General features: G+C 38.5%; 1 protein-coding gene across 1 annotated transcript in view; it reads left to right on the forward strand.

Annotated features, from left to right (window-relative positions):
* The first annotated feature begins 2,596 nt into the window (after positions 1-2,596).
* The window catches only part of LOC108258297 (fibroblast growth factor 14), a 72,454-nt gene continuing 59,250 nt past the window's right edge, over positions 2,597-15,800 (forward strand). The window contains exon 1 of the mRNA XM_017456840.3: positions 2,597-3,546. Within this exon, the coding sequence (XP_017312329.1) occupies positions 3,105-3,546 (442 nt within the window). The 5' untranslated portion in view covers positions 2,597-3,104. The remainder of the gene's footprint in view (positions 3,547-15,800) is intronic.

The following is a 15,800-nucleotide window of genomic DNA, read 5'->3' on the forward strand; positions in this document are numbered from 1 at the left end:
CGTGGTAGCCCATTAAAATGCGTGTAGGAGCTCCCCATGATCATTATATTTTAAATAGCATTTACATGGTTTTTATATGATAGCGTACTTCACAATGAATACTTCTCCTACTGTGAGCTAAATATATATACAATTGAGTCATTCAGTAGAGACAATAATGTAGTCAAAGTGGCTGCAAAATTTTTACTGTAATATGTGTTAAATGATGCCCTGCGATGGATTGGCACCCTGTCCAGGGTGTACCCTGCCTTGTGCCCGATGGTCCCTGGGATAGGCTCCAGGTTTCCCCGTGACCCTGAAAAGGAATAAGTGGTAGAAGATGGATGGATGGATGGATGTGTTAAATGACATTTCTATTAAAAGTATAGATGAACCATATTGCCACACATGATATTAAACATCTGTTGGGCCAGTAAAATTAATATTTAAATCATTGAATTCATCTGCTAAAAATCAGATAATTAAAGGAACATTATTCATTTATCTTCAGCAAGTGCTCCATCATGGTGGATCTGGAGCCTATCCCGGGAACACTGGGCATGAGGCAGGAATGTACTCTGCATGCGATGCCAGTCTCTCACAGAGCACAAACACTCAGCATAACCAATACAGCAATTTGGACTGCCCTGAAAAAGAAAGAAACCACTGGTGTACTAACAACCAAAAATCGAACAGGTTCGGCAAGAAAAAAACAGCAGTTGATAATAGCGACATTGTGAGAGCTGTGAAGAAAACCCCCAAAACAATGGTCTGTGACATCACCAAGAACTTCCACGGGACAGGAGTGAAGGTATCACAGTCCACTGCATGAAGAAGACTCAGAGAGCAGAAATATAGAGGCCATACTACAAGATGCCATCCACTCATCAGCAGTAAGAATCAGTTGAGCAACTGAGCGTGCATTTAAATGTACAAGCCTGGAAAAGCATCGCAAAGCAGAATGCAACAGTTTGGTGATGTCCGTGGGTTGATGGCTTGATGCAGTTATTGATAGCGAGGGATACGGCACCCAAATATTAAGTGTTATTTACTTTAATTTACTTTGAGTCTATCTGTTTTTATATTTGGCGGCACATCCCAAGTTGTTTATCACATGTAATTATCAGGAAATGAAAGCCGAAATTCTGATCTATCTTCTAATATTACATACTGTAGCAGGAAAATCAAAAGAATTGGCCTTGCCATTCCAATACCTTCTGAAGGGACTGTATGTCAGGGTAATGGCAGATATTCAGTATGTACCTATGTTCTGTGGCATCAGCTTTTGACATTTCAAGTAGATGTTAGTGGTGTTGTAGTCTTGTAACCAAGGGAAAAGCTACAGTGAGTCTCCACCACATCCCTCTTCAACAGTGTTTTCCTTAAACCATTTTCCAGGGTTCATATACAGTATAAAGACCTGGGCCTCATGAATTACTCAGGCCTTCGCTCTCTATAGTAGTAGCATTTAAAGACGCAAGATATATTTTAGGTATATGTTGCATTATAATGGCATTCTAGGATCAGCTCTCAGTTTCTGAGTATTATCAGTGAAACCACAAAACCGAGTTCTTCCAAAATATTGCATGTTATACCATTGGTTAAAGAATATTCTTGGATGTATTATTGCCTAAAAAGCAGTGGTTCAGAGTGTGCGAATCCTTGCATCCAATAAACTGTTTATAACCATTAAACATGATTAGGTCTTGGCAGGACCACAGAGCATACTGGCACGTTTCAAGTATATATAGAAATAGGGCCATGTTGCAGTGCCCATGGCAAAACATTGTGGTGTAGTTAGACGAAGGAAGAAATTTGGACTCTGCAGGTCTAGGATTCAAAGACCTACATTTTTTTTTTTTTTTTTGTGTGTGTGTGTGTGTGTGTGTGTGTGTGTGTGTGTGTGTGTGTGTGTTTTGTGGGTCTTTATCACTCAGAATCAGGTCTCAAACAGAGCTTCCATACAACTGTAAACACATTCTTCCAAACTAGTCAATTCCCATCTTAATTATAGCACAGCCTATAGTTTTCACTTGGCAGTTGTTGCTCATGAACCCAATGCAGTGATCTGTGGACAATATATTCTTATCCATTATATATTCTGTTCAAGCTATATATTTGTTTCAATGCAAAAGAAGTAGACTAGATTGACAATCTGGTTTGAGATGAACTAAACTCTTCAGGAATGAAGATCTCCAGGGACACTGGTTTTTAGCTACAACCTAATGTAACTGCAGAATTACTGTTCGCAGCAACATACTATAATTACTTCCATTACACCGAATTGATTGATTGCAGTGGAGAAAGCTACATCGTATCATTAGCCTAAACAGAGAATGCAGGGTGCAGCAGAGACTCCAGCTACGTCGCTGGGAACTGGAAACGTAGAGGCGCGTTGACGATCTTGACGTTTTCATGAACTCAGCTCACTTCCAAAGACCCACTGCGGCTGTTGCGCCGCTCTGTGAACGTTTCCACATTACCCTTCCTCCCCTCCCCACCACACACAGCGGCATCACCGAACCCATTTGATGAAGCGCTCCAGAATACCGGAGAGTGACCGCCCTCTCTCCCTCCCTCTCTCCCTCCCTCCCTCTGGAAGCTGCGATGATTCTGGATGGAGCAAAATGCCACGCCGGAGTCCCTAGATAAGTCTCTCCAGCCGAAAACTAGCGAAAGCATCTCGTCCGAGCCGATGTGAAAGCCACGTGTCTACGTAATGGGATTCCAGTCTGTCGCTTCGACCCACACTCCCGCATCCTGTCCAGGCGCGCGGGTTCAACACTGCGCGGGCACGTTCGCGCCGAGCGCGCTCCACTTTCGGAAAGGGGCTACCGGTGCTCCTGAGGCAGTTTAATATAAGCAGAGGAACAAGCACAAACGGGTTCACTCTTATAAAGGACGGCAAATGATTTTTTTTTTTTTTTTAAATCGAAGTTTTGGAGGAATACTGGATTTCCGCAGCTGCTGGAAATGTTTGATTAAACCAGGGGGACAGAAACGCTGGTGATGTGCTTAGTTGGGGTTTACCGTTGCGGTCCTCTAACACGAAGGCACGCGCCCTCGCCTGGCTTCTGACGCCGCACAGAGCACATCCCACCCTTACCACGGAGCGCCGAACTAATATGCAATGTTATCTTGTGCTGAATGCCCTCGCGACGCACCGTGATCAGGCCACACACCCACCCCCGCGCGACCAATGCGATCGAAAAAGTGTATTCGGGTTACGGACATGCCGGGAAGGCTACGCCACTGTTAACGCGTCGGATCCGAACCCAAGCGCCGTCCTAAAGTGGCACGCAATATTTCTGCACTTCAATGAAAACGCAGAGCAGCCGGGGCATCACACGGCGTTTTCTATGGTACAAGTAGCATTCTCGTGCGGCAGAACTGATCCAGCAGGGCTATTATGCAACCGCAAAGATCCCTTCCCTATGAGGGCGCCTAGGCTGCTGGACTGCTCTTCGCCCAAATCAATGTGGTTTCTTTGGAACATTTTCAGCAAAGGATCGCATATGCTGCAGTGTCTTTGTGGCAAGAGTCTTAAGAAAAACAAGAACCCAAGTGGTAAGCCCCCATGTGTACTACCCCCTCACCCTCCCTCCTCCTCCTCATCATCATCATCATCACTCCCCAGTTTTTCCGTGACGGCTCGAATGATCGTTTCTCACGGTGATGGGTGTTCTAATATAGTTGCATTTGTGTGTGTGTGTGTGTGTGTGTGTGTGTGTGTGTGCGCGCGTGAGTGGAGGGATAAGTTATTGCAGACCTCGCTGCATTATAATGCGTAGCAGTGAAATCTACTATATACTACAGTCTGATAATGTATCAGATCTACTATGTACTACAGTCTGTTTCTGATTCTGTATAGGACAAGCAACTTTTATGACGTGGTATCAGTAGATCATTAGATCATCAATGTACCCCAGACTGAGACTGCGGTGCTTGTTGCTGTGTGCGCGCGCGTTTTTATTTATTATTTTTTTTTTACTGTCCCTGCTCTCCAGACTGTCAGTGTACGAGAGGTTACTGCAGTAGTACAGTATAGTGCAATGCTTAGTGGATAAAAAAAAAAAGACAACATCTCAATCAGGCAGACGACTGGAATGGTAGTTAAAAACAAACAAACAAACAAACAAACTTGGTAGCCTCTGAGTCCATGCAGCAAACGCATGCAAATCACGCAAAACTATTGCAAATGAACTATGAGGTCCCCCTTGGCCAGTCGCTGACGTGAGCATCGACGAAAATATTAAATATTTATCATGCGCAAGGGTTTAGCTGACTAATAAAAGCCTGGAGCTTCGAGCACGCGACAGCGTCAATTAATCAGTCAATAAATCAGTAAAGAAAAAATGTCTCTCTGAAATATACTTTGGCTTGGCTTATATGAATCAACAGCTGGGGCTGTGGAATGTGTGATGCGCAGAACCGCATCTAAAGTAGGCAATCGTGTTTTATTAATGTCACAAAATATTGATGGTGAGATATCTAATCGCATTATAAGGCAAGCAATAAACCTCAAATACAATCTAACTTCATTCACCGAGATCCAGCTGAGAGTTAAAAGGAGGTCTCAGCTTTTGATGTTATAACCTACTGATGTTTGATGGTATAACCTACTGATATTTGATGTTATAACCTACTGATGTTTGATGGTATAACCTACTGATATTTGATGTTATAACCTACTGATGTTTGATGTTATAACCTACTGATGTTTAATGTTATAACCTACTGATGTTTGATGCTATAACCTACTGATGTTTGATGTTATAAACTACTCCAGCTTTGGCCCATTCACACGTGGTCTTAACATCCACCTCGGGTGATTGGATCACAAATGGACTAAGTACAATTGTGGACGGGGTTAAATGCCAGACAGTTGCGGATGTGGTCCAGGACGCATGTCCCTACATTACACTACATTACATTTGTAGTGTAAACGCCAATGCATCCGGATGCATCCTCGACACATTCAAAACATCACCTAGTCACCGGCGTTGCCAGGCTCGTGGACTGCACGCGGGGTCGGTATACATTAGAATCTGCCACGCTGGTGATGATGTCCCGAATTACTTAGCTGATATTTAGGAGTATGCTTCTAATACTCCTTAATTATGAAAAATATGACATTACTTTTTAATAGCGCAACACTTTTACAATTCTGCAGTGATGGTCTTGATGGACTTAGGGCTTAGAAGAGGAATATTTTGAGTTTGACTTTGTTGAATATTTTGAATATGACGTTTAGTCATATTAAGGAAAACATCAAATAAATCATCATACGTGAGCTTTAAACTGCTCTCAGTTGGACATGTAGCCTAGTAGAAACACAAAATGTATGGGTACAGTACAGGAACACTTATTATATATTTGATGTTTGATAATATATTTGAATTTATAGGGGCTGTGCACTTGTGGTCAAGTTCTTAAGAGCGCTCATGCTTTGAATATTTTATCTGATGTGATCAGAGGGCTTGGCAATTTAACTAGAAAATAATGTCTGATTGCTAAATATAAAACAGAAATGAAAATGCTAGGCGTGAACTGCTATTGGTTGTCTACTTGTGATTGGATCCCTTGAGACTAATGTTACCAGGCCTCAAGAGGACCTAGTGGGCCAATCTTCATAGCTATTGTCAATCTAATTATTTGTTCTTTCTGCTATAAAGACTAGCTTTCATGCCGTCCTGTTTTGTAAAGGCAAATGAGGCAGGAAAATAGTTGCTTTAACACGACAGACACGAAGGTGAGAGTTTCTTTATATGGTAATGTATGTCGTTTTGTTTTACATATTATTTGCAAAAGCTTTTGCTTTCTAGCCACTTTAGTGGTAATGCAGGCTACTACAAAAAAAAAATGCCATTGAGAGAAAGAAAGTATCACATAATGTTTTTTTTTTGTTTGTTCTTTTTTTTTCAAATATGAACCTCAAAGAGAAATCATTTGAATATTTTCAGTGAGTAAAATCCAGTATTGTGTTTCTCTGCAATGATGCAGTGTGGCTGTTCGGTATAGTGTGGGACTGATGGTTAGCAATAATTGACTTTAGTTTAATAGACAAATAGTTTATTGCATTTCATCCAGTTTTATGACCAGCAAACTGAAATTAAGTCTAGGACAGTAAAAATTGCCATTATACGAATTAATTTGAATAGGCCACGCCTGTTCCAAATTAGTACATGTATAATTATTAGAATATTTCGATTTCTTTTATTTTTAGTGGTGAATAGATACAGTGCTATCAGTGTATCTGGAAGGGTTTTTCTTAATATTTTAGTAGCAAAAATTAATATTTTACAAATAAAAATATAACAATTTTCTCACATATTAGGGTGTGCAATTAGTAACTTGATTACAATTTTAACCTTCCACTTACTTAAAATGTAGCGTGTTTAACATATAATAAATATTTTTTAAAACACTTAACTAGGAATTAGATAAATACAAATTTTGGCCTTTCAAAAATATTCAGTTGCCAATATCACCACTCTTCTTTTCAGTAATTTTCATGAGCCACCCATGCCCCCTGCACTCTGAAACCTCCTGACTCACTGGCACCTGTTTTCAGCTGCTGCTTCATGTCCATTATTGATTGAGCCATGGGCCCACTCATAAGACCTTTGAAAAAATCATTCATGAAGTATTTCTTGGCCAAATTATGATGATTCTGCTTGTGCACTTTTTGTACAGTTTTTATTAAGCAGAGTTCATGTTTCATGCTTCCTCGCCTTAGCAATGCCCCTGAGCATTTCACACCAAGTACTTCGGGGGAATCCAGAAAGTTTGCAGTTCTGGAAAAACATGGCAGAAAGGGGTTCCTAGAGGTTTCACATTTAATTCTTCACATTTAAGTTTTCTGCAGTAAATTTTTGCCTATTTTTTTCAGCACATTATTATTGATGACCTAGCTGACAATTATTGATAAAGTGTTGATTGTGTGGCGATCATATCTCAATAGATTTGTCATTTCAAAAGTATTGAATCCTTCTGAAAGTATTTATATTTATTTATTTATTTATTTATTTTACAATTTCTATCTTTTCATAGTCTGTTAGATTTCCTTATTTAGGCTATGTTACCTGAAGTAAAAAGCTGCCTAATAGTTATGCATATCTGAATATAAGGTACTTTTAACTTTAAGCCATACCTGAAATTATATCACCAGAAAATGATTAAAGCCAGTGATTATTTAAGTTAATAATAACTGCCAATTTGTAAAAGTGTGGCCTAGTATTATCATAAGCCAGCCACTCAAGAGGTGGCTAGAAACAGATCACTGTGCTGTCCTTCCTTCTTAGTATCTCAATAGTTAGTGTCATACCAATCATTAGTATCACTGTGACAAACCAAACCCACATGTAGAATTGCTTCTAATCTACCAGTGTGTGGCTTGTGTTTATTGTTTTTTTTTATCTGCAGTCATAGCATTTCTTCATGTATTTAAGAGCATGATGAATGAATGATGAATAAATGTAAGAGCATGATATAAAAAGTCACTTGTTTGAGCAAAATTAGCCTTTTCAGGTGAGGCCATCAGTTTTAGACAGTACACCAGTTTTAGACAGTATATATCAATACCAGATTTTCCTTTACATTATTCTTTAAATCATATTTCATGGCTTACAGCAAAAGTGTACATTTTGTTTTAATTATGTTATTTACATGCCCAAACCTTGCATAACAGCTTGAAGCCCCCTACTAGCAATTGATCCATTTGCCTATCACAACTTTTTATGGTTTCTTTTATGTGTTTAAACCACTTTTATGGAGCTCTAAATATGTGCCCATGCAAAGTAAAATACTGTCAGTGGTGTTGCCTTTATTTTCACAGCCACTAAACCTCCCACTATTCAGTCTGATATATGAGCCCAGTAATAGAAGTATCCCAGTAAGATTCTTGGCTTTCGAGTCTCCTGGATCAGTATCAAATAATTAAAAACAGATCTTCAAATAATTTTTTATAACATATAAACATAGATTATTTGCTTATAAGCCACGCATAGACATTTATGAATGCTGGCAGTGTAGACAACTACAGCACTGTTGTCAGTGAGGAAAATTTGTTGTACCTTTAGATTTCACTTTCACTTTGTATATGAATAATTATACAAAGGCTTTTTATAACCCTTTTATAATCCAACACTGGTTTGTTGATGAATTCCCTTTAACTCTGAATATTATGTTATTATCATATTGCATTTGGCAACCCTGGCCTTGAATAATATTTAATATTGTCATTATAGGAATTAGATTGTACCACACTGAGTGGACTTGTGATTTAGATGATGTGGATGTAGAGCATGTTGGATGTTGGTGTCAAATTCAGGCTACTTTACTGACATCCCAGCTCTAAAATCAGGCTGAGGTCACACACAGTGCTGTGGGCAGGAGCAAAAGTGGCCAAGTCAGAATTGGCTTAACCTGGGTAAACCTGGTAACTCTGTGATTTGGGGCAACCTCGTCTTACAGGGATAAATCACTGTTAATAAGTACAAAGTTATTCTGACTGATCACCTTTATCCTATGATAGAACATTTATCATCTAATGGAAGTTTGATGTGTATGAACATTATATCATGTTAATCATACTAAGTCACTTTATGCTGCTTTTTCCTTTAATATGTCACCTGCATGTATTTAATCTATCTTTCAGTTACATAATAAGCTTGCATTTTACATTACCTTTTTGAAATACTTTTATGATTGGTTTAGCATATCCATAGGTTATGTTGGTTTCAATTGAAGCAATGCTATCTGAAATTTGTTAACCATAAAGAGACATTTGATGCATAACCTAACTAATCATAAACCATATGACAACTCAGCATATGGATGAAAGAAAACAATTATATAGCCCATATGTGCCACAATTATTATAGAAGATATAGCTTCCCTCGTTGCTCTTCTTAGAGTTATGGTATTAACTAGGGCCGTGATACACTGAAACTGAAACTGTATCTGTTGACACCATCTGTCACCTATCTGCAACGCTAGTTCTCCAAATATCCATATCTGTGTCTGTATTCAGATTCAAACTCGAAGTGGTTACAGAAGTAGTCATATATACTTTTTGTATATACAATTCTGGCTTTGACAGTTCCTCAACATCAACTCTATCTCTACATCTGGCGTGTTCATAATTAGTCTCAACTGGAGATGTGCGTGTTACATTGTCACTAGTCATAGTCATTTGTACCAACCATAATATTTTCTAACAAATTTAGTTGGTGCTATGTCCCATAAACAAACTAGCAGTTTAATTTAAAGAACAGCAATCCTAATCAGGCAGTCATTAAGCATGCTGCAAATAATGCATCAAGCATCACTGCATGTTCATGTTAATGCATGTGGCCTTTCTTTCATATATGGTCACTTGCCTCCCAGTCCCAGTGCTCACCTTTAGTTTCATTCAAATGGCCTGTGAACTTTTCTGGTAAGCTTACAAAAAAAAAGAATAGTGTGCCTTAAATGTATCTGTATTTGTATACATTTAAAAAGCATTATCTGTCATACCTAATAATGTATTCATATTCCATTATATGGAATACGCACAGATATGCACAGAATAACATGGAATCATATTTTTTTCATATATCATAACAATCATATATCATACACATAGAAAAGGTTTTTATATTGGAAATACAAGTAACTGTGCTTACATGACGTCTGAAAGAAAGTATAATTCCTTATGGCAGTCCAAATATAGTGTATAATAGTGCTTTAATGTCTTTTGCTCCTTGCTCTTCAGTCCTGTAGTAGTCTTGCTTTGGGCTACTTCTTCAAATAAAGTACTTCAGTGTTCTGGTTATTTCAGACCCAGGATAAAAACTAGGCCTCATCGTGCTTGACCATGCAAATGTGGCCTTGTTGTGTCCTTCCCAAAAAAAAGCCTTGAGATTTTCCAATGAGGATAAGAACGGAATAAGAACTGAAACGATAAAAGTCGAGTAGAAGATCTTGCTGGCTCAGCACTTAATCCTCATCAGGCTGTGTGGCACTATGACAATGCACTTGTCTTTGGAGAGCTCACACTCTGCAATCACTTCAGTCATCAAGGTGCATTCGATGAAATCTCTTTTTGTTTTCCTTAGGAAAGGGAGTTAATGTGGAGTGAAATTAGAGTCAGCAGAACCTGAACCTGAATCTGTAATGTTTGAAAAAAAATGTGAATCTTAATATAGTACCTGAATATATTGATTATGAGTTCAACTAAAAAATCGTATTAAATTCTGTTAAAATTCAAGCAGTCGAAAATTTTTAGGAGTGAAAATCTCAGGTAAAGCAATTCAGAGAAAACACCCAGGATGCTCAAAGAGAGCAAACAAGCCAGGCTCTAATCAAACTCCTGGACAATCATAACCCACCCCTGACCTCATGGAGGGGGGCTTCTTAGTCACATTTTACGCAGTTGTGCATGGTTCCATGGCAGAGGGGTTTTCCCAGTTTTACCTTTTATGAAATCAAATTAAATCCAGTATTACTTGTTTAATTAGATGGTAATTTAATGGATAAGCAATTCATAAACTATCCTGGATTCTGTGATAATAAAAAAAAGTCCACTAGAAATCAAACAGTATCTTAAACACTTTCCATTGAAGATCTGTAGAGCTTATTTGGATTTTACAAAATTATCTTTGCACAAATGTTGTGAACTATCAAAAGAATCTTCAACAGAATGACAAACTATAACTATATAGTAAAGGCATTTGTAACAGTCAGGTTATAGAGATTTTAGTATAATTATACTACAGGGATGGACATGGTAGAAAACAACTCAATGTGAAATCCATATATACAGTGCCCTCCTCTAATACTGGCACCCTTGGTAAATATGAGCAAAGGAGGCTGTGAAAAATTGTCATTATTGTATAATCTTTTGATATTTTGTTAAAAAAAATTCACAAACATACACTGCTCTCATTTGCAAACACAACACAGGTTTATCAAAAAAAAAAAAAAAAAACTTTTTTAAATATAGGTGTGCAACCATTATTGGCACCTCTATAAATTCATATGAGAAAAATATATGAAGTATGTTCCCACTGATATTTTACATTTTGTTTATTACACCTGGGTGATTAGGAACAGGAAATTGTTCAACCATGACTTCCTGTTTCACAGGGGTATAAATATGAGGTAACACATAGGCCAAATTCCCTTAGTCATTCATAACAATGTGTAAGACCAAGGAATATAGCTGTGATGTGCGGCAAAAGGTTGTTGAGCTTCACAAAATGGGAAGTGGCTATAAGAGAATAGCACAAGCATTGAAAACGCCCATTCCGTCCATAATAATTAAGAAGTTCCAGTCAACTGGAAATGTTATGAATCAACCTGGCATTGGACGTATGTTTATATTGTCTCAACGCACTGTGAAGAGGATGGTTCGAGTGGCCAAAAAATCTCCAAGGATCACAGCTGGAGAAGTGCAGAAGTTAGCTGCATCTTGGGGTCAGAAAATCTCCAAAACTACAATCTGAAGTCACCTACATCACCAGAAGTTGTTTGTAAGGGTTTCAAGAAAAAAGTCTTTACTCTCATCCAAAAACAAACTCAAGCGTCTTCAGTTTGCCAGACACTACTGGAACTTCAAATGGGATTGGGTTCTAAGGTCAGATGAAATTTTTTGGCAATAAACACCAGAGGTGATTTTGTCGCACACAGAGAGGTAGCCATATGGAAAAATACCTCATGCCCACTATTAAATATGGAGTTGTGTCATTAATGTTTTGGGACTTTTTTCTGCCAGAGGACCTGGACATTTTGTTAGGATACATGACTTCATGGACTCCATCAAATATCAATAGATATTAAATGAAAACCTGACTGCCTCTGCCAGAAAGCTTAAAATGGGCCGTGGTTGGATCTTCAAGCAGGACAATGATCCAAAACATACATCAGACACAAAATGGTTTACTGACCACAAAATCAAGGTCCTACCATGGCTATCCCAGTCCCAAACCCCATAGAAAACCTGTGGGGTGAATTGAAGAGGAGGGTCCACCAGTGTTTGAAGGATCTGGAGAGATTCTGTATGGAGGAATGGTCTCAGATCCCTTGCTATGTATTCTCCAACCTCATCAGGTATTATAGGAGAAGACTCAGAGCTGTTATCTTGGGAAAGGGAGGTAGAACAAAGTATTGACTAAGAGGGTGCCAATACACACACACACACACACACACACACACACACACACACACACGCACACACACACACACACAGCTGAGGTCGGAAGTTTACATACACTCATCATGAACATGAATGTTATGGCAATATTGGGCTTTCAATAATTTATTAAGCATACATCTTTAATAAAAAACAAAAACAAGAATTTGGTTCACCAGTTTTAATTTATTTGGGGTTTTCTGTGGTCAACACAAGGTCAAAATTATACATACAGGGTCAAAAATTTACATATAGCACACTAATATTTAGTTGAATGGCCCTTAGCAAGTTTCACCTCGAGCAGACGCTTTTGGTAGCCATCAACCAGTTTCTGGCAGAATTTTGTTTGGATATTTGGTTGGATATTTCCCCAATTCTTGGCAGAATTGTTAAAGTTTAATGATATTTGTTGGTTTCCTGGCCCTGACTTGATTTTTAAGCACAGTCCACCAATTTTTGATAGGGTTGAGATCAGGACTTTGGGAATGTCATTCCAAAACCTTAATGTTAGCCTGCTTTATCCATTCCACAACCTGCTTTGATGTGTGTTTGGGGTCATTGTCCAGTTGGAACACCCAATTGTGCCCAAGTTGGGCTGATGATTTGAGATTATGCTGAATAATTCTAAGGTAGCCCTCCTTCATTATTCCATCCACTTTGAGCAAAGCACCAGCAAGTTCCAATGGCAGCAAAACAGCCCCAGACCATAATGCTACCACCACCATGCTAAACAATTGGTACAGTGTTCTTTACTCCTCCAAACATACCTCTGGTTATTATAGCCAAAGACCTCAATCTTTGTCTCATCTGACCATAAAACGTCCCTCCAGAGGGCTTTTTCTTTGTTCATAGGGTCAGCTGCAAACTTTACACGGGCTTGTAGGTGTCAATTTTGGAGCAGGGGCTTCTTTCTTGGACGGCAGCCTTTCAGACCATGGCGATGTAAAACTTGCTTGTTGAGTGTAGACAGTGACACTGATGTTCAAGCAGCTTCAAGTTCATGGTAAGTCTGTGCCTTGGTGGTTCCTGGGGTTTTGCTGACCATCTGAACCAATTTCCTCTCAGCTGAGGGTGACAGTTTGGGTCTTCAGTTTGGGATGCTCTGGGCAATGTTCTGCTGGGAAACCTTGGATCCTAGCATTCATGTGGATGTTACTTTGACACATACCACCTACATAAACATTGTTGCAGACCAAGTAAACTCTTTCATGGCAACAGTATTCCTTAATGGCAGTGGCCTCTTTCAGCAGGATAAAGTGCTCTGCCACACTGCAAAAATTGCTCAGGAATGGTTTGAGGAATATGATAAAGAGTTCAAACTGTTTACTTCCCCTGCAAATTCCATAAATCTCAATCTGACAAACAATCTGGACAAACCAAAATCAGATCCGTGGAGGCCCCACCTCACAATTTACAGGACTTAAAGGACCCACTGCTAACGTCTTGGTGCCAGATACCACAGCACAGCTTCACAGGTCTTGTGAAGTCCATGCCTTGATGGGTCAGAGCTGTTTAGTTGGCACAAGGTGGACCTACACAATATTAGGTCGGTGGTTTTAATGTTATGGTTGATCGGTGTAGATTTTTATTTTATGACTTCTACATTTTAAGTCAGTTCAAAATCGTTTTAGATTTTTAAACATTAGTTTTCCAGCACAAAATTAAATGTTACAGAAAAAATGCTTGTATATCAGTAAAGAAAGCAGCATATTATGTAAGAGACCACTTTTCAGACAACAAAAAACCATAATGAAATCTGCCTGCTGTTGCATGCAAAAATAAGAACCAAGTGCGACAGTGAAAGTCTCCAGAACAACTGTGGCTTGTTCTGCAAGATGCTCAGTAAAACTTATCAACTGTACAAACTATTTTTTAAGCAAAGGGTCGTCAAAGCAAATATTCAATTTTTCATTTATTAAGGTTTACTGCTCTTTATAGTAATTTTAATTAGAAAGATATAATTTCATTATTTTTGAAGGCACATTTTCTCTACAGCATTTTTTTTTGCATGTGCCTAAGACTTGCACAGTACTGTATATGCCCTGATCATCCACATTGTTAGTAATACCTGTACACCTGCACATTCATGCAGTTATCCAATCAGCCAGTCATGTGGCAGTAGCACAACGCATTATGCAGATACAGGTCAAGAACTTCAGTGAAAAATGTGATCTCTGTGACTTTACCCATGGCATGGTTGTTGGTAACGGATGGGCTGGTTTGAATATTTCCAAAACTGCTGATCTCCTGGGAATTTCACACACAACAGTCTCTAGAATGTACACAGAATAGTGCGAAAAACAAAAAACATCCTGTGAGCGTTAGGTATGCAAGCTGAAACACCTTGTTGATAAGAGAGCTCAGAGGAGAATGACCAGACATGTATGAGCTGACAGGAAGTCTATAATAAAACTGTGGTGAAGCAATTCAGCATACACAACATATCAAACCTTGAGGTGGATGAGCTATAAGAGCAGAAGACCACAGTGGGTTCCACTCTTGTCAGCCTAGAACAAGGATGTGAGGCTATCATGGGCTCACATAAACTGGAAAATTTAAGATTAGAAATTCCACAATATTAAATTTAACTATAAATGGATAAAAGTATGTTGTTCTTTAATAAACTGAGAAACCTGATCGTTAGCAAACTGCTATAGTATAACAAGAATAAAACACTTAGGGACATGCTGTTATAGTGAAATAATCAGTCCCATCATGTTTTTCCCTGACGTAGTTACTCACATGCACTTGTGCTGCATAACCTCAGAGCACATGCCCTTATAATGAGACAAACACTTTCATCTTATCTGAATAAATAAGGAATAATCTTGGAGTTCTCCATCCACTTGAGCACTGGACTTGTGTGAGCGAGTGGTGAAAGGCCTTAGTTTAGCTCAGTCTACGTATCTTAAGAGGCGCAGGTCTTCAGAGAGATACTCGACCCCTCCCCCCAACACCCTCCCCCAGCACCCTCCCCCCCAGGTATCCTGCTGACAGGGTGATAAGCTTCACAAACAAAAGTACACAAAGGTGTTTGGGATTGAAGCAAAGCTTAATTTACTAATAGCACTTTTTGAGACTCAGTCACTAGCACAAAGGCTGTTCAGTTAAACTCTTTGTGAAAAATTTCCTCATACTGCAATATTTCCCATGCCATTTTTTTGTAACTGTAAGTTTGAAATGAGTGCTTTTGTGATTTATGATGAAATTAATTAGATACGTAAATTAAAAATACTTATAAATAACAACATTTCAGTCAGTGTCTTTGATAGCAGATTATATGATGTATAGATTAACTTACATTTGTGTTGACCTGTTAATGTGTGTACTAATGCTATATTCTTCAGTTACTCTCACTGAGAGTTTCATCTAGAAATATTTTTACAACATTCCCATTTTCTATTTGCATTGCATTTTTGCTGTTACATTTCATTGAGTCTATAAGCATCACAATTTTAACTAAAATCAATCTACATTTTATTATTAAAGAAGAACTCTTATGTCCATAGGCAACATAGTCCATAGGCAACATAGTCTTAAAATTGGAAGCCTTGTTTAATTTACAAATTATGAAACAAAAAGTTAGAAGGTTATATGATTATCTGTATTTATCAGTTTTGTTTTACTTATTAGAGATCACCATTTG

This window comes from Ictalurus punctatus, chromosome 26 (assembly GCF_001660625.3).
Source record: "Ictalurus punctatus breed USDA103 chromosome 26, Coco_2.0, whole genome shotgun sequence".
Classification (NCBI taxonomy): domain Eukaryota; kingdom Metazoa; phylum Chordata; class Actinopteri; order Siluriformes; family Ictaluridae; genus Ictalurus; species Ictalurus punctatus.